The 24,961-nt window shown below is 57.4% G+C and overlaps 1 protein-coding gene across 1 annotated transcript in view; it reads left to right on the plus strand.

Annotated features, from left to right (window-relative positions):
- GDPD5 (glycerophosphodiester phosphodiesterase domain containing 5) overlaps window positions 1–24,961 on the plus strand; it is an 82,253-nt gene that overhangs the window by 30,426 nt on the left and 26,866 nt on the right. The window contains 2 exon segments of the mRNA XM_045894459.3: window positions 1,075–1,158; window positions 11,743–11,918. Coding sequence (XP_045750415.2) covers window positions 11,802–11,918 — 117 coding nt within the window. The 5' untranslated portion in view covers window positions 1,075–1,158; window positions 11,743–11,801.

A 24,961-nucleotide genomic window follows, 5' to 3' on the forward strand; every position in this document is an offset into this window, starting at 1 on the left:
GGGTCATAATGGGAGACGCAGGAAGGAAGTATGCTTTGTAGACGGTAGCACTGGGAGAAAGCTGGGGACTGCAGGTAGGAGGCAGGGTTGGGGTGCCCCAGGGGTCTGTGTCTCAGGAGCTGGATGTCTCTTCTAAGCTGTCTCTGAGTCCAGCTCGGTCCTCCTCCAGTCTGAGGCTGAGACTTGGCTGTGTATTTCTTGCCGGCGTGTGGCTCTGGGGCCTGATGGGGCTGGAGAGTTCTCATGTTGGCATGGGCTTGGGCAGCGGGCCTGAGCCACCCCTGTCGTGGGTCTGCACGGCAGCAGGAGGTCTAGGTCCCAGCCCTGGCTCTGCCTCTGGCTCTCTGGGAGGCCTAGGGAGGCTCCCAGCCATGCCAGCCTCAGCGTGCCCTGGTGGGCATTGTAGCAGCATCCTTATAAGCCAGCAGCACTGCCCCGGGGCTGCCTCCTCTCTCCTTTTCTCCCCGAGGCCTGTTGGCACCGTCTCTCCTCCCAGTTCCTGAGCAGGAGGGCTGCCCTGCTGGCTGTAGGAACTGGGGATGGGGGAGGCAGTACATGACTCAGAAGTTAGCCACATAATTGCGGTGCCCCAGATCCCGCCTCCAGCCCCCCGGCCCACCCTCAGTAGCTGCCTTAGAAGAGCAGCTGGTTGGGCAGCTACCTCCGGAGAAGCAGGTCTCTGGGCTGCACGAAAGGGCCTCAGCGCCCCCCCAGGAGCCACACGCAGCCCCAGTTTCTCTCCAGGGTGGCTGGGACTTGGATTGCATTTCCCTGGGTTCCAGAGGGGGCGAGAGTGGTTTGGGGTACTGGTTGTCCTGGGTTTGGGGTTGGGGCTGGTTTGTGGGCAGCATGCATGGAGGTAGGATTGCTTGTGCGGGGTCTGGTGGCCCACAACTGGACCACCCACTGACTCGGCGGCTTCCCCGGGCAGCGACAAGGTGTGGCCCATCCCTGGGGCCCATACCCAGCACAGGGTGGGCACCGTGTGGGGACTCGTCAAGGGTCAGGTGGGAGAGGAGAAGGCAGGGTGGACTGATGAGTGATCTGACTGGGTTTGTCCCCTTGTCCCCTCAGCTGTCCCAGGGAAGTGACATCACCACCTCCGTGGACAGGACATCCTCAGGAGCCCCGCTCACAGCCGCTGATACCTTCTTCCAGGTAAAGAAAAGAGAAGGGAAGGGTAGAGGGAGAAAGGAGTTAGAGACAAGCTACAGCGGGCAACACACTGGCTGCTTATAACAGTGCCTGCCTCTCCTAGGGGGACAGCGCCTTACAGTTTACAAAAAACAACAGTAATAATAATAATCCCCACTTTACAGATACGAAGACTGAGGTCTGGTGGTATTATACCAATTATTATCCCCACTTTACAGATAAGGAGACTGAGGTCTGGTGGCATTATACCAATTAGTAGGTGGTAGAACTGGGTCTCATTGCACATTCTCAGTCCCTGTGATTTTCTGCCTCTAGGGCCATGTATTAAACTAAGTTTCCTTGACCTCCAGTTTGGGGGTTTAAAGGGCTCCCATTTCCAGGGGAGATCTGTATTTTAAAAGATAATCCTAGAGAAAGTGATGCTTCAGCCAAAGGAATGAATAGCAAATGGTGGAATTGGAGGTCTTGAATCACGGAATTGGCATGAACCTTCAAGGCGTGCTGGGCCAGCAAATTGCTGCAGCTTTCTTCCTCAGCATTCGAGTAAGTTCAATTTTCTTTGGTTACGGAAGGGAGACCAAGACATTTGAAAGGAGGGAAGAAAAGGTCAGGCCCCAGGTTCTCAGACATGCCTGGAAGTAGAGGGGCCCCCGTCCTTCACAGGGCACCACGATGAAGAGAGACGGAGTGACAGGAAGTCAGTATTCTGTGCTAATGCTGAGGTCATCTTCTACTAGACCCGGAATAGATGTGTGCAAACAGATCAGGGGGTTAAGCAAAAATTGTGGGAGAAAATACTTAATTGAGACTTTTTTTGGTAACTTTTTTTTTTTTCTGTAAATTGGGAGAGGCTAATTATTATTCAGGAGCAGAAGTGGAAACGGGCTCAGAAACGTCTGTGCAGTCACATGGTTGAAGAGGCTCTGATCTTTCCTTCCACCGCACGTTTGACCAGCTTTTCTGACTGACAGATAAACCAGGGCCTGCTTGGTGCCAGGCCCCGTGCAGAGACACAGGCCCCCTGCACAGTGACTCCCCTCGCAGGGATGGGGCCTGGGGTATCTTGTGTCCCCATTGCCCCGTGCAGGGCCACAGACACTGGGGCTCTTCAGAAAAGCTTGGCCAAATAGTTCCAAAATCTCAGCCTGGAGAAGCTGTCAGCCTGGTGAACAAGGCAGCTACGGAAGCAGATAATTACCGGGCACAGAGGCCTGCGATCATGTCTCAAGAGTTCTGCCAGATGACGAGAACACAGAGACAGGAGGTGGTGGGCTTCTGGGGGGATGGGGGGTCGGACCAAGCTTTGCACAGGGTCCATTTGTTAAGATGGATAGGACTTGAAGTGGGGTGGGGGGAGGGCCCACCATGAGCAAAAGGCATGGAGGTGGGGAGACTGAATAATGTGGTGTGCTCGGAGCAGAGTGGTGTGAGGAGGGACCTGGAGGCAGGGGGGGGGGGGGGGAGGGGGGGGGGAGGGGGGATGAGGCTACACAGGTAGGTGTAAGGGGAAGGAAGCAAGAGAAAGATTCCTTAAATGGTAGGCCTTGCTTCTCTTCTCATCCCCAAGGGCCTGCTTTGGGAAGCCCGTTTGTATAACTCTGCTGTTTTACATAAATAAACAAAATAAATCATTGCTCTCCATTCCCTCTGGGGGTAAAAACTGGGCTTGGACAGGTTTGCTCAGTGCAAGTCTCTGCCAGATTCAGCTTTCTCCTTTTCCTCCCATTCGGGTGCCCCCCTCCCCCACCCCCACTTCACGGGGACCCAGGGAGAGGCCTTGGGAAAAGTCCCGTGCTCCTGGGAGGCACTGGGGTGTCAAGTGAGGTGAGAGGTTGATGAAAGGCTCCCCCTCCTCAGGCCCCTGGGCTGACCCCTGAGGCCCCACCAGAAGCCCTAAGAATATTTGCTCACTCTGCCTGCTCTGGGAAGACCCCAGTCAGTGCCAGCCAGGGAAGAGGGGTGGGGGTCCTGACAGCTTCAAGGGGGGAAGCACTCAGCCCTCCAGGGAGGGAGGGGCCTGTCACAGGATGTATGCAAGCCTATGCAGGCCACTCTGCTGGGGAACCACTCCTAGGAGCTGTACAGGGGATTTCTGCATGAGAAGCGTGGCTGGATGGAATGGCTCCAGATCTTTCTCGGTGCTGACATGTGAAATAGTCTGAAATCCAAGGATAGTTCTTAGATCCCTGTAGGACTGCACCAGGATTCCGTGATTGTATGTCTTGAGTGAGGCGATTCTAAGACCCTGGTTTAGACAGCTTATAGCTAGAGATTTTGAGTTCTGAGATGCTAAGCTCGGCATTCTGGGCAAGGCCAGGTCACTCCTGGGGACTACTCAGCCCACGCTCATAGTCCCGACTTGGGAAGCAGTGGTCCTGCCTATGCCAAGAGAAGCCAGGTCCCCCAGGCAGGGTGCATTCCTGGCTCCTGTCCAGCCTGTAGCTCCAAACACACCGAAGACACGCGGGTCTGACCCCGTAGGGCCTTCACTGAAGCTCAGCCCACCTATCCTGACCTCCACCAGCCTCTCCTCCCCATGGACCCATAGGCCGGGGATCTGGTGCTTCCCTGCAGAGCTGGCCAGATGCTTCCATGAGCCGATGCATGGAGGCCCGCGTGCGCTGGAAGGCACTGTGCACGGGGTGTCGTCGTGGCGGTCGTTGTGCAGTGAGCTTGTCTCCTCGAAAGGAAGATTCATGTCTGATTCTCTGTGGATCGTTCTTGGCTCCCGGCAGGGCCTGCAACAGAGCAGAGGCTTCTTAAACATTGACCAGGGGAGCTTAAGAGCTTTAGGTAGGGGATAAATTGTCCCAGAGGCCGCAGTTCCAAGGAAGCCGTCCCTTCTCGAGGGAGAAGCAGGGAGCCCTTTCTGCAGGAGGATGGCTGAGAGGGGCAGGAGAACTGGGGCTCCCACTGTGGGGGTCGGGGGCCAGGCCGCCCGGAAGATCGGGCCAGCTTGGCCGGCTCGGAGCGGAAATCAGAGGTCTCCTGGCATGGAAGTGTTGGAAACAGCAACCCTGGCACCACTGTGGAAAGAGATTAATAATGACCCTAATTATGGTATGATTGATTCTTTGAGGGCTCTTGCAGAGGCCAGGCCTTGGCCACTGAGCTGCTTTTCCCCAAAGAATGGGCAGGCGTGATGGAGGGGGGTGCTGCTGACCCGCCTTATCTTTTTCCCTCCCCCGGCCTCTCCCCCCAGGCAGCTGCCTCCATGACAGCCTCCCTTCCTTCCTTATATCTGGGTACCTTCTCTGCTGGTTTCATTAAATCTCGGGCTTTGTGTGAGGCCCAGAGAAGTGGAACGACTTGCCCAGGGCCGCACAGTGAGATGGGGGCAGCCAGATCTCCCCATTCTAGCCATCTGATGAGGCCCACAGATGGGATGGTGGTAAATGCTTGAGTGCTCCTCAGAAGGTAACTGCAGAAACCCAGGCCTCTGGGCAGTGGGGCAGGGTCTGGGATTGGGTGATCCTGTTATCAGCCCTGTCTGTCCTGCCCCCTGCCAGCCCCAGCCCTGGGGCCAGGGATTTGTCTCCTGGGTTTGGGTTTGGTGGCTTGATGAGCTGGCTGGAGGTGCCCTGCTACCCCTGGGCTCCCAGAGGGCGAGGAGTCTCCTGTTGGCAACAGGCCCCCCACCACCTCCAGATGGAGCCCCCATGGGGCTTAACTTGCTGGCTGGAGCCTGGGGCTGCCCTCAGCTCTGCAGGAGGCCCTGCTCATGCATCCCTGCCACCAGGCTTTCCTTGTGCTGTCCCCCTACCTAGAGCCCCCATGTTCCCCCACTTTGCCACATATCCTTCCTTATTTCTGAATTCCGCTTAGATCTGCCCTCTCCTAGAAGCCACCCTGCAATGATCAGTGCTGGGACCCGAAGAGGCACAGGAGTTAATGGGACCCAGAAGAGACCCTGACCTGGGCAGGGAAGGTTTGCTGGAGGAGCGGTTGTTGAGCTGAGCCCAGTAGGAGTTTTCCAGGCCTTGAAGATGAGCAGAGGGGCCCAGAGCGAAGGCCGTTCACAGGCACACCCCTCCTGGGCACAGGGCACGGGCAGGGCAGTGAGGAAGAACCACAGGGAGGCCTGGTCTACCTCCAAGGCCATGTTCCCTGAGCACTATGGGGAGGCATCCTCATAGCCCTGTGCCTTTTATGCCTTGGGTTTTACTCTAGGGGAATGTTGGGGTCATTGCTGTGAGCTATCGAGCCTGTGACTACCTATCCCTTGGTCCCCGTCAAAGATGGTGGAGGCATCTGAGCGGGGGCAGCCCTGGCCTGGGGCTCAGAGTGACTAGGCCTCTAACAATGTTACAGGCCTTCCTGCAGCTGTCATCCTCATTTTGACTGTTCTAGTCAGCAGCAGGCTGAGGGCTCCCAGCATTCGTCCTCGGAAGGGAGGGGCCTCTTCTCCTCAGACTGGGCAAGGACCGTGGGGCTTGTCTTTCCCTCCTTCCTCTCCTGCCCCGTCTCTGCCTTTCTCCTGAGGCTGAAGAGAGAGCAGGTGGTTAAAGGCTTTAGGGTGTGTGCCCGAAAGGCCCTGGGAGATCATCTGGTGGCATGTATCCCATGACAGAGACAGGAAAGCCGAGGCCAGAGGCTTGTGGGGTCACCCAGCTTGCTGGTCACCCAAGGCTGGGCTGGGGTTGAAGCCAGGGAGGGCAGCTGTGGCCAGGGAGAAAGGGGGCTGTTCCTCGTGCATGCGTGTGCCCTGCCTCCCTCCCCGGGGTCCTGGCAGACTGCTCGAGAAGCTCAGGTCTCCTCCTCCTCCAGCCCTGCACTCATCAGGGGTTTCCCTTTTCCTCCCCTGGGTTCTCGGCCCCATTCCCTGCCCCTGCTCCCCTGGCCCCTGCTCCCCTGGTGCCAACCGAAATATTGGGCTTGGCCCTTTGATGTGCAGTTTGCAGGGATACAGACATCGTGGCCGGTGTAGACATGGAATGCCCCAGGAATGGGCAGACCTTCCCTCTGGGGCTGGAAGCACGGAAAGGCTCGGGAGTCCCGGGTTCAGATCTTCCCTTCTTCTCAGTTAGCTCTTTGGCCTTGGGTCAATCACTTAGTCTCTCCCTCCTGCCTATCTATCTATTCATCAATTGATCGCTATAGGTATCTAAATTGAATACATAGGTACTTAAGTAATAGCCTTTGGGGAACATTTTTAGGTTTACGGGAGAATCAATCAGGAAGTAGAGAGCTGCTCCGTACTCTCCCTCCCCCTCCCCCACCCCCCCCACCCCCCCCCCACCAGCTGCCCTCGTTATTGACAGCCTATGTTGGGGTGGTGGTACGTTTGTTCCAGCTGATGAGACCATGTTGACACAGGATTATTAACCAAAGTCATAGTTTCCACCAGGGTTCACTCGTGGTGTGGGACATTCTGTGGGGTTTGACAAATGTCTGATGACATGTGCCCATTATTACAGCATCGTATGGAATTGTGTCATTGCCCTAAAAATCTTCCATGCTTCTCCCGCCCCCGACCCCTGGCAACCACTGATCTCTTTACTGCTCCCATGGCTTTGTCTCTTCCAGTACGTCATGGAGTTGGAATCATACAGTATGTAGCCTTCTCAGACTGGCCTCTGTCATGGAACAATATGCTCTTAAGGTCTTTTCATGCATTTATGTGGCTTGATCACGTATTTCTCTTTGTCACTGAGAACTATTCTATTGTCTGGGTGGACCGGTTTGTTCATTCATTCACCTGGGGCCCATGTTTCCAATGCGTAGAAGAAGGCTGTGGAGGTCGACTTTGGAAGATTGTCATCAGGAGATGACACAGGTATAATCCATGTCACTTTCTGTGACTAGCTTCTTTCACTCTGCACCATGTTTTCAAGATTTATTCCTGTTGTAGCATATATCTGTGTTTTATTCCTTTTTATTGCAGCCTTGGGTCTTTTTAAAAAAAATTTTTTTTTAATTTTTAAAAGATTTATTTAGAGAAAGAGAGCGCGGGGGGAGGGGCAGAGCGAGATGGAGAGAGAGAATCTCAAGCAGACTCCGTGCCAAGCATGGTGATCAATGCAGGGCTCAATCTCATGACCCCGAGGTCATGACCATCTAGTCCCCATTTCTCAGGCAAGTAAAGTAAGGCTCAGAGAGAGCTAGTAAGCCATCCGAGGTTACACAGCAGGTCCGTTGAAGACCAGGCTGGAACCTGGGCACTGACACCTGGCCTGAAGTTCTTTCCACTCTCAGGAAAGAGAACAGGCTTGGGCAGTGAGGGTGGTCACGCAAGAGAGGAGCAGGGACGTGGGTCAGGTCCATGTCCGGGATGTCAGGGTGGGAGAGGAGCCTAGAGGTGCCAGTACGCTGCTTCTGCTCCGTAGCAGATGCCCAGACCCAGCCCCTTGCAGGCCCTTCTGTGTATAAAACAGGGGGCTGTGGAAGTTCAGGGCAGGGGCCAGGAATTCGGACAGAAAATGGAACTTTGGACGGAGGGACGCCCTTGAACATCAGGCTCAGAGGTGAGGGCTTTCTCTTATCCCAGAGCAGGAGGAGATCCTGGCTACGGATTTCTTGGGAACTTGGCTAGTGTCAGCGGTCCTGGAGGTGGCTTGGAGAAATTGATCAATCCTAAGTAATGTCATTAGCCCTGGCAGGAAGAGGAGGTATCGGGGGAGGCTGGGGAGAGTCTGGTCTCTGGGAGCCTGTCTGACTGCTCAGTGACTGAACAGTACATCTCTGTTAGCAGAACTTCCGGGCCCCCGCAGAAGTCCAGTCTGGCAAGTCCCCAGTGTCCCCCACCTCTTACGGCTGGTCACTGGGGACATGGGAATAACTCAGGCCATTCCATGGGGGAGGCAGGCCCATCAGCCGTGCTCACATGGGGTGCCTGGGGAAGACTGAGGGACACTCGGGGCTATCGGAAGCTGGGAAACCCTCTAACCAAACCTGGAGCTCAGGGCAGGCTCCCTGGAGGAGGTCACATCTGAGCTGAGACTCAAAGCATGGGGAGGTGTTCATCAGCAGAAGAGACAGCAAATTCTGGAAGGTGAGGCTAGGAGAGTCAGATCCTGGCCATTTGCCTGTTAAAGAGCTCACTCTGGCCACAGGGGAGGACTCAGATTGGTGGGGTGTGACCTCCATAGGGAGGCCAGAGGATTTCCTGTCTAGGGGAGAGATGAGACCTGGGCCAGGCCAGTGGCCAAGGGGCTGGTGAAAAGAGGCTGTGAGTGATGTTAGAAGCAGGCTGGGGTGGTAAGGGGGTCAGGGTGGCCTGTGCTGGGTCTGTAGGGCCTGGGGGATACTCCTGGAGGCAGCCAGGAGCCGCTGGCTATCTCAGTCGGGAGACAGTGATTGAGTGGGCTTGGCCACACCTGGTAACTGAAGCCCTGGGAGTAGACGAAAAGGCCCCAGGAGAGCATGCAGAGGAGACAGAAGAGGTTTGCCTCCCCAAGATGGCCATGCAGTTATGAACAGTGTGAAAATTTACCAGGCAGGGTGGCAGGGAGGGGAGGCGATTCCCAGAGCCACGATCAGCTGAGCCCTGGGCCGAGGCCTAGTGCAGGCAGTTCTGCTTCCCTGATGTGAAGTGGAATTTCCATTCCTGGTGCCTTGTAATGCTCAGTTTGCGGGCTGCGGCGGGGGAGGGCAGGGGACACGTGGGAGTCAGTCCCGGGCTCGGGGAGTCCTGGAAAAGGCGTGTGAGAACAGGGGAGCCTGGGTGTGGGCTCCTGTTCACGGAATGCCCACCTGCTGTATACCGCAGTGCGGCGATGTTGTCCTCCTTGTACCCTCCCCCCCATGATCTGGTCTCCCATAGGAGTCAAGGCACAGGCTGTTACCCATTTTACAGATTGAGAAACCAAGGATCAGGGAAGAACCCTGGAGGCCCCAGCCACAGGGCGAAGGTGGGACAGATGTGATTGATCTGGCCGGTAGAGGCCCTAATCTTGGGGTAAGATTTGGCTCCCTGGCTCTGTAAGATCTGGAAGGCTGGGAATGTGGGAGTCCATTTGTGAGTACACAGTCCTTCTGGAGTAGAATAAAGTAAAGCTGAGAGCACCCCAACGGCCCCACCCCTCTCCCCAAGCCCTGGGCTCGGCGTGGCTCCGAGAGCCCCCAGCAGCTGCACCGTAGTCCACGTGCCTCCCCAGGGAGCCACGGGCCCAGAAGCTACACCAGACAATTCCCAGCAGTTAGGAGGCTCCGAGTCAGTCGATATTCCCAGCAAGGCTCTAATGCATCTCGCCCCCTCTTACCGACCAGAGGCTCTAATCCCTGTGCTGAGGTGAGCATTTGGTGGTGGTGGGGGGGGGGGGGGATGAGGGTAGGTAGAGGCCCTGAGTGAAGCCAAGGCGGAAGTAGTGGGTGGGCCTGAGGCCCAGCCTGCCGCTCTGGAGCGGCCCCTGGGGCACTCAGAGACAGGCCTCAGCTCGGGGCTGCCTCCTGGAAGCGTGTCCTGACTATTCATGCACAGTGCTAAGTACCCACAGCCCACCTTTACTCTTTCCAGAATACCAGCTCCTGAGCCACTGTGGCCAGCCCAGGGGCCGAGGGGTCAGCGACTGCCCCCCGTCAAGGGCTGGGCAGTAAGTTCTAGGCTTTGTGGGCCCTTCGGTCTCTATTACAACCACTCCCCTCTGCAGTTTCTCTTGCAGCCATAGACTACGTAAACAAACAATCATGCCTGCAGCCAATAAAGCTTTATTTATGGACACTGAAACCTGACTCTCCTATACTTTTCATGTGTCACAAAATACTCTTGTTTTGATTTTTTGCCCCTGAACTGTAAAAATACAGAAAAGCCATTCTTAGCTTGTGGGCTATACAAAAATAGGTGGCTGGTCGGATTTGGTGCCTGGGTTACAATTTGCCAACCCCGGGGTTAGAGCAAGGCCCCTGGAGCCAGACTGACAGGCTCTGCTGTGTGACCTTTGGTGGTGGCTAAACCTTTCTGTGCTTCAGATTTCCCATCTGCAGAATGGGGGTGATAATGATAATACATGGGGAATGTAAAATGGTGCACTGCTTTGCTGTTTTTACAAAACGGCTCTTGGCCGTTCTTCAAAGGGTTGAACATGGAATCGCCATATGACCCAGCACTTCTGTTCCAAAGCATGTATGCAAGAGAAATGAAAACACGCTCACGCGAGAACTTGTTCATTAGCAGTGTTATTCCTAACAGCTCAAAAGTGGTAACAACCTAGATGTCCCTCAGCTGATGAATGGATAAAATGGTCTGTCCATACAATTGAGTGTCATTCAGCCCTAAAGAGGAATGCAGTACTGACTCCTGTTAGAACAGGATGAGCCTCGAGAACTATTAATTAACATATCGTATGATTGCAGTGATAGGCGATGTCCAGAATAGGCAAATCCATAGGTTCAGAAAGTACATTAGTGGTGTCTGGGGAAGGGGTGGGGGGGGAAGGGGGATGGGGTGGTGAGTGCTAATGGGTCTGGGTGTTTTGCTGGGATGGTGAAGATGCTTTGGAATCAGATGGTGGTGATGATTGCACGACTTTGTGACTACTGAAAACAATATGCTAAATACTGAATTGTACCCTCTAAAAGGGTGAATGTTTTGGCTTGTGAATTTGATCTCGATTAAAAAATAATACCTCACAGGGTTGCTATAAGAGTTAGTGCACAGTAAGTGACTGGCTTTGTCCCTCACTGGTCCTGTGGGGCCCTGAGGGCATCAGTGTGCCTGTCCTGTTCACGTTGTCTCCAAGACCGAGGACAGGACCCCATACATAACATATGGCTTAGAGTCTCTGGAGTTCCACAGACCTGGGGTTGAGTCCTGACTCCTTGGGCAAATTGCTGGGCTGCTGTGAGCCCCAGGCTCCTCGTCAGGGTGTGTGAGGCGCCCGAGCCAGGGGCCGTGTGGCCGATGCGAGCCCCGAGTGGCTGAGCCCCCGGCAGGCATCTCCAGGGTGCCGAGCAGGGCCGGGGCACTTGCTCCTGGTGGCAGCGACTCAACCTCCAAGACACCTCTCATCGTCCCCGCAACCACGGCAGGACTCCCGGAGCCCAAAGCCGTGAGCACTTTGGGGCACAAGAGCAGATTCTCAGGTTGGCCATAGCCAGGTTTTGGACTGCATGCGGGGCACTGTCCCTTTCTCTCCCTGAGCTTCAGTTTATCCAGTTGTCAATTGGCTTCGGGACATAACACCTGCCAGGCGAGGCATACAGTGGTCACACCGTGCCCGGTCTATTTTAAACGAAGTACACCGGAGGACGTGATTGAGAAAATAAGGCTGAGAACGGCTGAGGGCATATGGGAAGGGGTTGCAGTTTTATAGGAGGTGGCCTGGGAAAGTGTGGTGGAGAAAAGAACATTTGAGCAAAGACCTGAGGAGGGGAAGGAAGGCGCCCTGTGGAGCTCGAAGGGCAAAGCATCCTGGGCCGAGGCAGCTGGGGCAGGTCCAGAGCCGGTGTGGCTGGGGGTGATGGGGTCAGGGTGAGGGGCGGGAGACCGGCCCGGGGGAGCCGCGGGGGTGCAGGCCTCCAGCTTGTAGGCCTCACGGCAGGGCCCTGGGCGGGGACTGGCACCCAGCGGGGTGACAGGGACTCTTGCTGTGTCTGGCGCTGAGTCCCCGCGCCCTCCCCTGCCTCACAGGCCTGTGCTTCCCCCTGCAGGAGCGGCCGGGGGCCTCGATGGGCGCCTGAGGGCCGGGCGCCCGTTGGCAGGCGAGAGCATGGTGAGACACCAGCCGCTGCAGTACTACGAGCCCCAGCTCTGCCTCTCCTGCCTCACGGGCATCTACGGCTGCCGCTGGAAGCGCTACCAGCGGTCCCATGATGACACCACGCCGGTGAGCCGGGCTGGGACGGGGTCGGGGGACCTAGGGCACCCCGGGGCCTGGGGGAAGGGTCTTCTCACTCTGCCGGGCGGCTCTGGATGGGGCAGTGCCCCGCTGGGTTCCAGTTTCTCCTTCTGTAACACGGGCCCATGGTCATTCGGGAATCTGCCTAACCAGGTGGGCAGGGAAGTAGGCCATCCTGTCCTGGATGGAGCTGGTGAACTCTCCTCAGACACATGGGACCTGGGCAGAGAGGGGAGCTCCAGGAGGGACACTCTAAGAGGAAGGGCTCATTCCCCTCGCCCCCCAGGTGAGCAGAAGCCTTCAGCTTCCTGGCAGCTAGGCAGGAGGGCAGGCGGGTGGCTGGAGGGGAGGGTGAGGAGGTGGGCCAGGCCATCCCGGAGCCTGGGAGCTGGCAGGGCCGTGGCCTGGCCCCAGGGCTCCGTCACCTGAGCCGCAGGCCTGTCAAGAGCTGGCAGCGGGATGAAGAAAGGCTCGCTCAGTGTCCGGCACTGACCCTGGCCAGGCCAGACCCTGAGCTGAGCCGAGCTGGGCTTCTGTCCCTGGGGCGCTGTTAGTGGCTGGATCTAGTTTCGTCTCTGAAGGAACCCAACTCCTTCAGGAGGGAAGGGAGGGAGATAAATAGTGTTTATCTAAAAGCTTTGCTGCCTGGAAAACAGTTCTCCTCCTCTCTCCTGCTTGTCTAAACAAAGAAGCCAGCCTCCAAATTGAGCCAGCCTTGAAACAGGATGGAGTGGCCAAGGGTGTGGGTGGCAGCTGAGGTCAGAGGCCAGGTATCACCAGGCTCCCTGGATGGGGGGAGGATGGGGAAGCTCGTCCACCTTCCCGCCCTGCTTCTCTGCCTGTGCTGGGGACCAACAGAGCACTAGCCTGACTCAGGAGCCTGGGGTCATGACCCCCGAGTGGTGAGAAGCAGGTGTCAATTGTCTAACATTACCACGTCCCCACTCCCAGCCCAGAGAAGGGGACATGCCAAACTGAGGCAAGGGAGAGGGAGGGGCCTGCCCCAGGCCACCAGGCAGGTCCCAGGGACAGGGGTGGCGGCAGGGCCTCCCCGTGTCGGGAAGGGCAGGAGCTCGACAGGCAGCGGGCACTGGGTGTCCGTGCTGGGTACGGTGCTGAGCACTGACACGGCCACTCTCGTTCCTCCCACCGAGCCCCCGAGCTAGGTGTCGTCACCCCCGTTTCACAGGGGAAACAGAGCCAGGGATGCCAGTGAGGGGGCAGAGCTGTGATCCGGCCCCGGAGCAAGTGTGGGTCCAACAGCTCCGGGAGGGAAGACAGCTGACGCAGAGGGAGGAGGACGGCCGAGCTCCCCAGCAGCAAGCCCCTTGGCTGTCGGAGTAGCTGCTGGAGGAAGGCCTAGCTCCCAGGACATCTGACAGCCCTCCGTAGGCCCAGGGCAGGCCCATCCCAGGCTTCAGAGTCAGGAAGTGATAGGCCGTGGCTGTGGCCAGCACAGGGCCCAGGGTGGAGGAAGTGGTGGGCCGAGGTCGGTTTTGAGCTGACTGGGAGCCCAAGCCGTGCAGTCTCTGCGAATGCCTACGTCTGGGGTGCCCGGTGTGGAGCAAAGGGGGGAGGGGCCGCAGGAGGCCACAGGCCAGCTTGGCTGTGAGAGAGAGGGTTTCGCTGCAGCCCTGGGTGTCGGGGCCTCTGCAGAACAGGCTGAGATCACCTCAGGCGACCCTCTGAGACTCCCAGCTGAGGATGAGCATCCTCCCCCTTCCCTGTCACTCACCTCATTCTGCTTCCCCACCCACTTCCTGGGTTCTAGCCTCAGCCTGCTCACCCTTTCTTTCTCTCTCCCCCACCCTTCTTTTTTCTCCCCAGTCCCTCCAGAGATGGCCGGTTGGGGACCATGAGGGGGGCTGGGCTCTCTAGCCTGACACAGGGAGGGAATAGCAATCCTGCGTTTCAGAGTCGGGGCTGGTGCCGAGTAGGTTCTCCGTAAGCTTTGCTGAACAAACAGGCCCCGGAGTGAGCTCTGGGGGCACGGGTTGGGTGTGAAGGAGCATTGCCAAGGCAGTAGAGGAAAGGCCCCCAAAAGGGGCAGGGGCTCCAACTTTGGGCCTGTGCTTCTTCTTAGCCCCACCTTCCCTTCTGACTTTGGGGACCCCTCCCCTCCCCCTGCCCAGGCACGGCCTCCCCTCAAGTCCTCTTGAGGGAGCCTCTCCTAGCGCCTCCCAACTCCGACAAGCCTGGGTCAAGTTCTTCTGTGAAGCCGGACCTCTCTGATCCTCATCTGTGAAATGGGGCGACAGACTGTGGGTGGTGAGTCACAGAAGCCTTTCATCATGACCCTGCTCAGGCTGGGAAATAAACCATGAGAGGAACAGTTAACATTTATTGAGTACCTGTTGCGTGCCGGGAGCCGGGAGCCGGGAGCCGGGAGCCGGGAGCGTACCGGGAGCTCGCCCTGTTAGGTCGCCGCTGTGGGGCGGGTTTAACTGTGATGCCGATGGAGATCTCGAGGCTTCAAGCTGTGCGTCACACCTGGAGTCCAGGATAGATTTACAAGAGGAGCCACAGGAAGATGAAGGCTGGAAGGGAGGACACGCCTGTTTTGAGTATGTGATTGAGAACTTGCCAGAAGGGGAAGAAAGGAGGGGCGGGAGGAGGATTTGGGAAGTTGCCTCATGGAGGAAGAGCTTGGGACCAGGAGCGTGCGGGACAAGAGTGGGCGTGGCTTGTGGGACCAGGAGCTTTGGGGGGCGAGTGGGCGTGGCTTGAATGCCAGAGGAGGAGCCCTCCAAGGTTCTGGGATCAACAGTGGCCCCGCAGTGCTGGAGTGGATCCTGGGGAGCGGGGAGGAGCCCCCTCCTCTGCACTGGAGCTGGTAGCCTCCTTCCTGCCCTACCAGCCCGATCCTTCCTGTTCCCCCAGCCCGACGCAGTCCCACCTCCTCCAAGCCTTTGCTCTTACTGTCCCCCAGCCCCAGGACACATACTGGACACATAAGGAAACAGGAAATAGGACCAGCCCAGAGAGGTGAAATGCCCTCTTCTGCCCCCAGCCCCTAGGGAGTAGAGGAGCCTGGCAGCAAGAGGCTGGCTCACTCGACAGCTAGGAAGGGGAAGTGAAGCTTTTTATAACTGGAGATAATTAATTGGTTGTTTCTGTGACTCATTACTCTAATACTGCCAATTAAGGACTGGGTAGGACAGAAGACAGTTCCCACGCTGTCCCCCAGGGCCCCCTGAAGACTGCGTGTTGGGGCGAGGTAGCACAGTGTCAAAACCAGCTTCTCATGTAGCAAGAGGCATACAGGTTGGATACCTGGAGAACCTTCCCGGCCCAAGACCATGAAGGAGACAGACAGCGACCGTCAACTCTCTTGGATTTCTATGGTACATTTGCCTTTCGAGGGCTGTTTTAAGCTCGTTTGACCCCTCCATCTCACAGAGAGGGCTCCAGGAAGAATAAGTGGTTTATTCAGGCCACAGAGTTGGAGGCCCGGCGTGCGCTGCCCTCTGCTTGCCTACCCAGGCCTATGCCCCCTCGTCTGCCCCACACCAGCAATCTTGTCTGGGATGCACCAGTTCCTTATTTCCTCAACAAGAACCAACACACCCAGGCCACCCAGGGTGCTCACTGCTGAGGCTCAGGGAAACCCCAGACGGGAGAGCTGGCCTGAGCTGATGTCTGAGAGTTAGTCCTGTCTAGTCTGATGGGGAAGTGTTCAAGGCACGGGATGCTGTGGGTGCCAGAGCTTCTTGTGTTTGGGAACTGAAAGCAATCTGGCCTCAGCGTGGCTCCGGTGTGAGGAGGGGAGGTTGTTGCTAGGCGGCCTGAGGCTGTGCTGGGAAGCCTGCTCCCCGTCCTGGGCGGAGGGGGCGCTGCCAGACTCAGGCTGTGCGAGGACCAGTCTCCTTAGGTTGTGGGGAGTGTAAGGTGCTGGAGTGCGGGGGAGCAGGGAGCCAGACAGCAGGGCAGAGGCCTCACCTGGGGGAGGCATATGCAGGTTCCCGGCGAAGGGAGGGATTCACTTGGAAGGTGTAATCAACAGACTGGCTGTGGAAGAGATTGAGGGAGTCCCATATGATGCCTCCCAGCACCCCATGATTTCTAGCCTAGCCGGATGAGGCCATTCCAGAGACAGAAATGGGAAAGTGTGCTGTGCCCGGGGCTGAGTGGGAGGGGAGAGTGGTCCCCATTAGAGTCCAGGAAGTGCACAGTGGGGGTGGGACACAGACAACAAAATCTCCCCACCACCAGTGGCCTACTATGACCAGAGCCCCTGCAGCCATGCAGGAAGACCCCTGTGGGGCAAGTCCATCATTACCCCCGACACACCCCACCCCTCCCAAGATCACCTCACCCTTTCATAGCACTGGGCCTGTGCTCAGGCTGCCCTCTTACTTGGAATGCCGCTCCTCTCTTTACCTCTCAAGGCTCATGGCAAATGCTTATTCCTCTAAGAATTAGCCCCCTTCAACCAAAAAAGAACCAGGCCCCCTCCCCTGGGCTCCCGTAGCACCTCTGGCCTGGGCTGCCCACACGGACTGTGACTTTCTTTGTCTCCCAGGGGAGGGTTGCCATGATGATAAGAAAATCGGAGATGATGATGTTGCATCCGTGAGAGAGAGGGGAGGCCGGCAGAGCCCCGGTCCGTTGCAGCGCACGGAGCGGCGGATTTGTCGCCGCAATAAAGCCGTGCCGTCGCTGCCTCGGGAACCCCGACGCGCCACCCAGCTCCTCCCTGGCTGTGCCGAGGGTGCCTGGAGTGGCCATGCCACACTCCAGGGGGAGCGGCTAACATTCCGTGACCTCCTTGAGTGTCTGCTTAGGGAGCCTGGGAGAGGCAGGAGATGATAGGGGGTGCAGCCAACCAGCAGCCTGTGGCCCTGGCAGGGCTCTCTGAGGGCCCGGGATAACCCCCGCGAAGATCCCCCAGCTCTTCCACTCCTACCTCCCCGTGGGCTGATGTAACCCACAGGATGGATGCAGAGAGATGGGCTGCTCCAGGCTGGGCCTGCTTTCATCCTACCGCCTAATGAGCCGCTCTGGGTGCACCCCAGCAGAAGCAAGGGTCTGAGACAGAGGCCTAACTGCCTGGCTCTCTGTAGCCCAGAAAAATCAATCCAGCCTCTTAGGCTGTCAAGAGCTGGCTGGCGGGGGGGACTCTGATCCCTTTCCCCGCTTGGCCCTAATGCTATAATACATCTCAAACCTCCCCAGGCCACCCCCTCCCCCAAATCTCCTGGGTCAGGGCCAGAGTAATCCTGCCAGGGCTTGCCTGTCTCTCCTCTCCCCTGCCAGGCTTAGAGGATAACGTGAGGTCTTATCCCCACTTTGTTTTATTATTTTATTTTTATTTATTTTTAATTTATTTTTTTATTTTTAATGTTATTTTTTTCCCCACTCCCCATTTTAGGAATGGGAAAACTGGAGCTCGGAAGGCACCCCTCTGCCCTCTCCCCGCCCCCTTCCCAGCTGACATCTCCCAGGCTTTTCTGGCACATCAGTCCTCCCATTTGGCACGTGGCGAGGGTAAAATAGGCTGATGACAGGAGGATGTGGCATGCCCAAGACCTAGTCCACACGAGGGCGGACTCTGTGGGTAGGCACCCCTCAAGCTCTCTCCCGTTTCTGCAGGGCTGCGTGGTGCTGAGGACCTTAAAGCAGGGTGGGGACCCCAGGGGCGGTGCAGGGCGCGGAGCTCAGCCATGAGGAAGGCGCTCCAGGCAGTGCCCACCCCGGGGGGAAAGGGCTGCTCTGGGACAGACCAGAAAGCCGAGAAGCAGTGCACGCGCACCACGAACACAGAAGTGATGGCAGACTTCACAGAACGTGCAGGGACAGCTGAGGTATCCGTTTGGTGGAAGTAAAATTAGATCTCTGCCTCTTACCTCACACCCAAATACATTCCAGATGGATTAAAATGTATGTTTTTTTCTATTTTTAAACTCCTCTTTTCTATTTAGGAAGCACACATTTGTTGAGAAAATTCAAACAACTTGGAAAGAGGTAAAGTGGAAGGAATTCTAATCTTAACGCTTGAGAGAAATGGCTTTCCAGCCTCTCTCCGTGCGCGCATACGTCCGCGTGGAGCCGTAGACAGAGGCGGACAGAGAGCTGGGTGCATTACAGATTTGAATGTAAACAACGAAGCCAAGAAACTACCAGTATAAAATAGGAGTCAGATGTATAACCTTGGCCTACCTTTCTTAAACACAATACCAAAGGCAAAACCTATAAAGGGAAAGAGGGGTAGATTTGACTACATAAAAATTAAAAAAAAAATTTTTTTTAAATTTTATTTATTTGAGAAAGAGAGTGTGTGAGAGAGCACGAGTGGGGGAGGAGGGGCAGAGGGATAAGCAGACTCTCCGCTGAGCGTGGAGCCCAATGCGGGGCTCGATCCCAGGACCCTGAGATCATGACCTGAGCTGAAGTCGGACACTTAACCGACTGAGCCATCCAGGCACCCCGAAAATTTAAATTTTTATACAAAAAGCAAAATAAATAAAAGTAAAATGATCAAATAAGAGAAAATATACAGTATAGATGAAGGTAAATACCCTCACATAGAAAAAGCTTTTATACGCCCATAGGAAAAGAAGCCAGTTCCCCCAGACAGAAGCTGCCAAGCTCTGTGCCTTCATACTTTTCTGCTCCCTCCCTCTGCCGCAGTCCAGGCTCGCTGACCTGTCATCCCAGCAGGCCCATTCTTTCCAGCTTTGCTGCAGGCATCTCCTCCTCCAGGAAGCCCTCCAGACTGTCCCTCCTCCTGTAATTGGCTGTGTGCTCCTGAGCAGCCCATGCCTGCCCCATTCATCACACTGATTCCTAGGATTGGAATTGCCTGCTGTCTGCTCAGTCATCCATGGGGGTCGCTCAGAGGGGATTCCAGGCCTCACTCACCTCCCACTGTGCAGGGCTCAGCACATGTGTCTAGGGTGACTGGAAGAGGTTGGTGGCAAGGACACGGAGGGGAGCTGCTGGGATTTGGTTCGGTATGGGGTGTGAGGTAGGGGGTCTAATTTTTTACCAAATGGATGTCTAGATGTCCCAACACCATCTGTTGAATTCTCCATCCTTTCTGTACTAATTTACCAAGTCTTAATCCTGTATCCTTGTTTCCAGGCTATCCCCCTTCTTTGGGCCTCAGTTTCTCCATTTCGGAATTGGATCTGTAGAGGATGAGGCGAGGCGCTCTCTGAACTCTTTTTTAACTGAAATGCCAGGTTTCCTGGCCTGGCACTGCCTATGACTCACTTGGTGACCTTGGGCCCGGCCTTGCCCCTCTGAGCCAACTTCCTCCTTGGTCAGACAAGGATAATTACCTGTCCTGCTTATTGTTGCTCTGGGATAGCTGGAGATGCTGAAGGCGCTCAGACCTGGGTGTGAATTCTGGCTTCACTATTAGGGTTGCCCTTTGTGGCCTTGGGCAAGTCACTTCCCCTCTCTGAGCCCCGCTTCCCTCTAACTGTAGCGCCTGCTTTGCAGAGCCAAGAGAAGAGAGGATGAGAGGAGCTGGAGCCAGTGGAGGGCTCAGGAGCACCGGGCCCCCACTCTGTGAAGAGCTCACGCAGGGCTCTGTCCTCCCACCGCCAGCAGGGCGGGGCTGGGAGCGGCCGGGGCAGCTGCTGTACCAGGGTCTCCTTCCTTCCTCCAGGCCTGCTCCTAGGACCGCAGCCTGCAGAAGTGGGCCGGCCCTCTGTGCCCTGCCGACCCTGGCACCCCGCCCTGGGCTGGGGGCAGGTGAGCTACCGGCTGTCCTCAGGAGCAGCCGGAAAAAACTGGGCGTAGAGCAGAGGGCGGGGGACGTCTTGATCGATGTCTTCGCATAATTAAAGGGCTGTCAGATGCGAAATGATAATTATAGGAACAACTGTGGATTTGGCGACTTACAGCTTACATCTGTAATCACATGCAGGCCTGGCAGCCCTCCCGTGAGGTGGAGGTGATGTCATCCCCGCGAACAGAGCAGGAAGTGGCTGTGGGATAAACACTTGTCTTCTCCAAGGCCACCCATTTAGTAGGTGGCCAGTCTGGGGTCCGAAGCCAGTGTCGCCGGGCTCCCAAGGCAGGGTGCCTCTATCTGGCTGCTTGGAAAGGAAGGACGTTCACTCCAGAGAGAGAGGGCCCGTCCCTGTTGCTGCAGGAGCAGAGGTAGTCTCTGCCCCCAGGGTGACAGGTGGGGAACAGGAGGCCAGCACCCAGCACCGTCTCCGCCATCCTGTGACTCTGAAGTCTGTGGCCCAGCCAAGACTGGAAGGCTGGCTTCTGGACCCTGCGGGGCCCCTGGGAGTGGGAGCGGTGTCTGTGTACATCCTGGCCTGGGGCTGCGGCAGCATGGGGAGGGCCGGAGCCTGAGCTGAGCAGCAAGCTTGCAGGGCCTGGGCCCACACTTCCTGGGCAGGGCTGGGGGTGTGGCTGCGGCCAGGCCTTGGGACTGTGAGAGCCCCCCCACCCCACGCTGCTTATAAGCTCTTTCAGCACGTTTTTCTCCGAATGCAGAAGGCTCTGGGGTGGGCGGGACAGAGGCGAGGAGGGGTGAGGAGAAGACGTGACAATCAGCAGGAGACAGTGAGGAGGAGCAGGGGCCTCTGGGAAATTGGCACACTGTTGCTTGGCATGCGGGATGGAGGGACCGGTCTTCCTGGAGGGTGGGGGCAGGCATGGGAGGAGATGAGGCAGGGGGTGCGGGGCTGGATGCCCTAGCCTCTGGGGCTGGGGCCTCTGGGGTTCTCTCTCACCCCCTGCTGCCAGCGCAGGGATGGAGCAGTCTACCCAGCTCACAGCCAGGGCCTGGCCCCTTCCCCAGCTGCTCTGCGCCTCCCCTTGCGCCCGCTGCTGCCCAGTCAGCTCAGGGTCTACCTGACCTTTGTTCCACTCGTGGCTAGAAGGCTCTGAAAGGAAGGAGGCTGTGTATCACAAGAGCTCCTTCCCTCGGTTCCTTGGGGCCACGGGCTCAGCCTGAGGCTATGTCTGGGTTGGATGATGGCCTTGTCCGCTGGTAGCCAGAAGCCTCTCTGGGTCAGTCATGTTGGCACCTTCTTCTGTTCTTCACACCAGATCTGAGCACCACCTTGTGCTCTGCAGGAGGTGGGCCCAGGGCACACAGACCTAGTTCAGCCATCCCTGCCCTGAAGGAGTCCACAGCCTAGGGAACGGTCCCCTTTTATGCCCCTCCTATGTGCCACTTGACATACATCACCTCATTTACTATCAACCTTCCAAGGTACGGGATTTTTTTCCCCCATTTTACAGGTGAGGAAACTGAGGCTCAGAGGGGTTAACTTGCCCAAGAGGCAGAGACTGGTCCATCTGCCTCCCGAGCCCAGGCTCTTTCCATCTCCAAATTTCAGAATATGATCGAGGGCCAAGTTGGTGGGTACCAAGAGTCTGTGCAGAAGTGCTCAGGAAAAGGGGACCTTCAAGGGCTGGAGGGATGGGGGGCGCTTGCTGAAGGAGAAGGAGGTTTGGTCTGGGGTGGAGCCCAGGGAGAGAGGAGCGAGGAATCGCAGGGGCCAGGCTGGGCCTGGGACTACTATACTGGGTCCCAGCTGGCTGGGGGGGTGTGGGGGAGAGCTGTGCAGGGCTGACTCTCAAGGGGACCTGCAGAGGACTGCCTCCTGTCAGGACACCTGGGTTCAGTCCCACCTCCATCTTCCCCTACTAGGTGACCTTCGGTATGTAGCTCAACCTCTGACTTCCCTCTCTTCACCCATATTGAGCCTTTGTGCAAAATAGCAAAAGGCTCCCCTCCTCCAGGACCACGTCCAGGATCTGCTGGAAAAGGGCCGTGATAAATATACACACCGAGAGTAACCATGGCATGAGTGCCACTTCTTGTGATGGGGTCCGCAGCTCGCTAAGCTCATGTGCTGGCCCTTCTCTGAGGCTTGGGGTCTTCATTTGCTCTTGGATGGGGATAAAAACCCACAGATCGAGAGCTCCAGGCCCCGTGCAGACTGGGAGAGGTGAGGGAGGGCCGATGGGCCCACCACCGCTTGCGGCTGGCCGTGACCTCGGAGCCCGCGCCTCCTGGGAGCAGGCCCAGGCCTCTCCCCTGTCGTGGCCCCGACAGAGGACCCCCGGTGCTGTTTGGAGGCTCTTTTGGGTGGGGCTGCTGCCCACCACTTCCTCCACCAGTTCCTGGTCTTCCCCTCCCCTTTTTTCCAGTCCTTGCCATCCAGATTTTTCCTCTGATTGTTCTTACAATGACCTGCTGCCTCCCCACTGGGGTCGGGGCTCTTCATCCCCATCTACTGGCTCCCTGTGGCCTTGGGGCCCCGGCTTCTAGCTCCCAAGATTTTCTTTCTCTTTCTTTCTTTCTTTCGTTCGTTCTTTCTTTTTCTTTCTTTCTTTCTTTCTTTCTTTCTTTCTTTCTTTCTTTCTTTCTTTCTTTCTTTCTTTTTCTTTCTTTCTTCTTCCTTTCTTTCCTTTCTTTCTTAAAGATTTTATTTATTTATTTGACAGAGAGAGAGAGCACAAGTAGGCAGAGCGGCAGGCAGAGGGAGAGGGAGAAGCAGGTTCCCCGCCGAGCAGGGAGCCCGACGCGGGGCTCGATCCCAGGACCCCAGGATCATGACCTGAGCCGAAGGCAGACGCCTAACTGACTGAGCCACCCAGGTGCCCCTCTCCCAAGATTTTCATCTCTAGGTGGCCCCCAGCCCCAGCTCATGCCTGGTTCTGGTGATGGGGTTCCTAGTTCCTTGGTGCTTAGGCCGGGCCCCCGTCTCCGCCATGCACCTGCCAGCTCTAGTTTTCTCAGTCAGGCCAGTGTGGCGCTTCAGTCTTGCCTTGTCCTTCCGCCCCATTGTCAGGATCTGGCCGAGTGGGGGCAGTGGTCCCTGTGGTCTTCTGGCCACCTGTCAGAATTGCCCCTGGGTCCTGCATCGTACCTCAGCCTAAGACCCCTCTCCAGCCCCTGGAGCGGGTTCTCTAACCTGCCGCGGTCCCTGAATCCCAGGCTGCTTGCCTGGGCCAGGAGCCATCATCGGCTGAGGCTCACCCTCACGCCCGGCCCTCTGGGGACCTCGTCTACGGGCCACAGGTGCAGCAGCCTTGCCCCTGCGGTGGAGCGATGTCTGTGGACAGATGGCCCCCCAACCGCTGCCAGCCAGGGCTGCGCGGAAACCCACGGGCCCCTCCGGGGGGGCCAGTAAGCCCCCAGCAAAATCTCTCCTGGGTGGGCATCCTCATGCCGGAGCAGGAGAAAGGGTCTTTTCTCACCTACCATTTCATTAGCAAATCTTTCTTTAGTTTCCACCCCACCCTGGGAATATGAAGACCACCCAGATCTTGAAGGCGCTTACGGTACCGCAGAGGAGACCGACATATACAGACAGTTTCAGAGCTGCGGGGTCTCTGCCCGAAAAGACACGGGGGCCAGGGCTCTGGAAGCTCTGTGGAGAGGAGGTTCTCCCTGCTGGGACAGGGAAGGCCTCAGGGAGGAGGAGGGTTGCCCCGCGAACCGGGGAGGGATTGCTTTCTAAATGGAGGGTATGGCTTGTGCAGAGGCACGGGGCTTGAAAGAGGCCACTTGAGGGACTGCGGGCGATTCGGTGCGAGGCCTGCAATGCCTGGGTGATGGCACAGGGGAGGGCTGAAGCCAATGAGACTCTTGAGCTGGGGCATGACATGACCAGAGGTGGCTCAGTCTTGGAAGACCGATGTTTAAGCTGGCCCGGGACCAGCCGGCTGCACTCTGCAGGCAATGGGGGCCGAATCAATTCATATTTGTGAGCAAATAAGGACTGGAGGCAGCAAGAGGGACAAGGGACTCTGGGGAAGTCGAGGCCTGGGGGAGGCTAGGCCCGCCCAGCTGGGGGTGCTGGCTCCGACGGGGCTTCCCATGGCCCTCAGCCCCATGGCTGCTGAAGCATGGCCCTTCTCTGCTCCCCCCAAACCGTCCCGGCCATTTGTGGGTGGCTGTCAGGGTTCCAGTGCTCCAGGAGGGCCCGTGGCTTGCCCTGCTCCCATCTGGGGTTTCTCCACTCCCGAGCGAGGCTGAGCCTCGCAGGCCGAGAGCTGGGGCTCGTGCCATTCTCTGTCTGGGCAGGACAGACACAAGTGGTTGACCGTCGAAGAAGCCACCCACCACCACCTGCTGGAAAGATGGTTCCAGGGAGTTGTCACCTCCACAGCTCTGTTTATGTACAAAGTGGGGCAAAGCAAGGCAGCCTGGCTCTGTACGGGATGGTGAGTGGAGGCGGCTGCTTTCCCTGTCACCCAAGCTCGGACCCTCTTGCCCAGCGCGAGGCACGGAGTGGGTGCTTCGTGTGGAGCGTCATGGCTCCTCCGGATTTGAGGGCCTTTCCTGTGTGCTGCGAGAGGCAGAGTGGGCTTGAGGACCCCCGGAAGTTTGGGAGACACGGCCCCATGAGCAGATGACGGTGCAGAGGGCGTGAGTTTAAAGACGGGGGCACTGATGCTGTGGGAGCGGCGTGGGTGGCCGAGGTGGAGTCCAGGAAGACTTCACAGAGGAGGTGACATTTGAGCTGACTGAAAGGTGAATGGTGATGTTAGGCAAATAAGCCAGGGTGAGGGAACTGGTGGGGGAAGGGGATGAAGCTCGAGAGGTGAGGGGAACACCCCCAGAGGGGCCTCCTTGCTTGGCTAAGCGGTGAGGAGCCATCAAGAGGTTACACCGGGGTTAGAGCCATGCCTCTGGGCTGCAAGGGTCGGAGAAGCCTCGGGGAGCTGCGGGGAACCCGCAGGGTTCTGGGCCGTGGCCAGGCCAGAGATGCCTGGGCCACCCGAGCCCTGCAGCCCCTCAAGGTGGGGGTGGCCTTGGTTCTTTTCTGCACTGACTTCCCCTCACCCGCTGTTGGATTGTGCTGATGATCTCAGCAGTTTCCCGGAGAGCAGGATGTTCCAGCTGGTTGTGCTTCTCAGATAAGAGGACAGACGAAAGCAGGGATAAACCTGAGGGCCCAGCCGGAAGGGCCTGCAGACTTCTCTGGAAGCAGCAGTGTCGGGGCCCCCACCCCCATCCCTGCAGGAGCTAGGGGGGCTACGTGGCCTAGGCCTGAGGGGCCGGTGCCTGGTACGGGGGGGGCAGAACCCTGTGCTTCCAAGTC

Source organism: Mirounga angustirostris, unplaced genomic scaffold, assembly GCF_029215605.1.
Source record: "Mirounga angustirostris isolate CCGP_5_RB_7025 unplaced genomic scaffold, mMirAng1.0.hap1 SCAF_13, whole genome shotgun sequence".
NCBI classification, from domain to species: Eukaryota; Metazoa; Chordata; class Mammalia; order Carnivora; family Phocidae; genus Mirounga; species Mirounga angustirostris.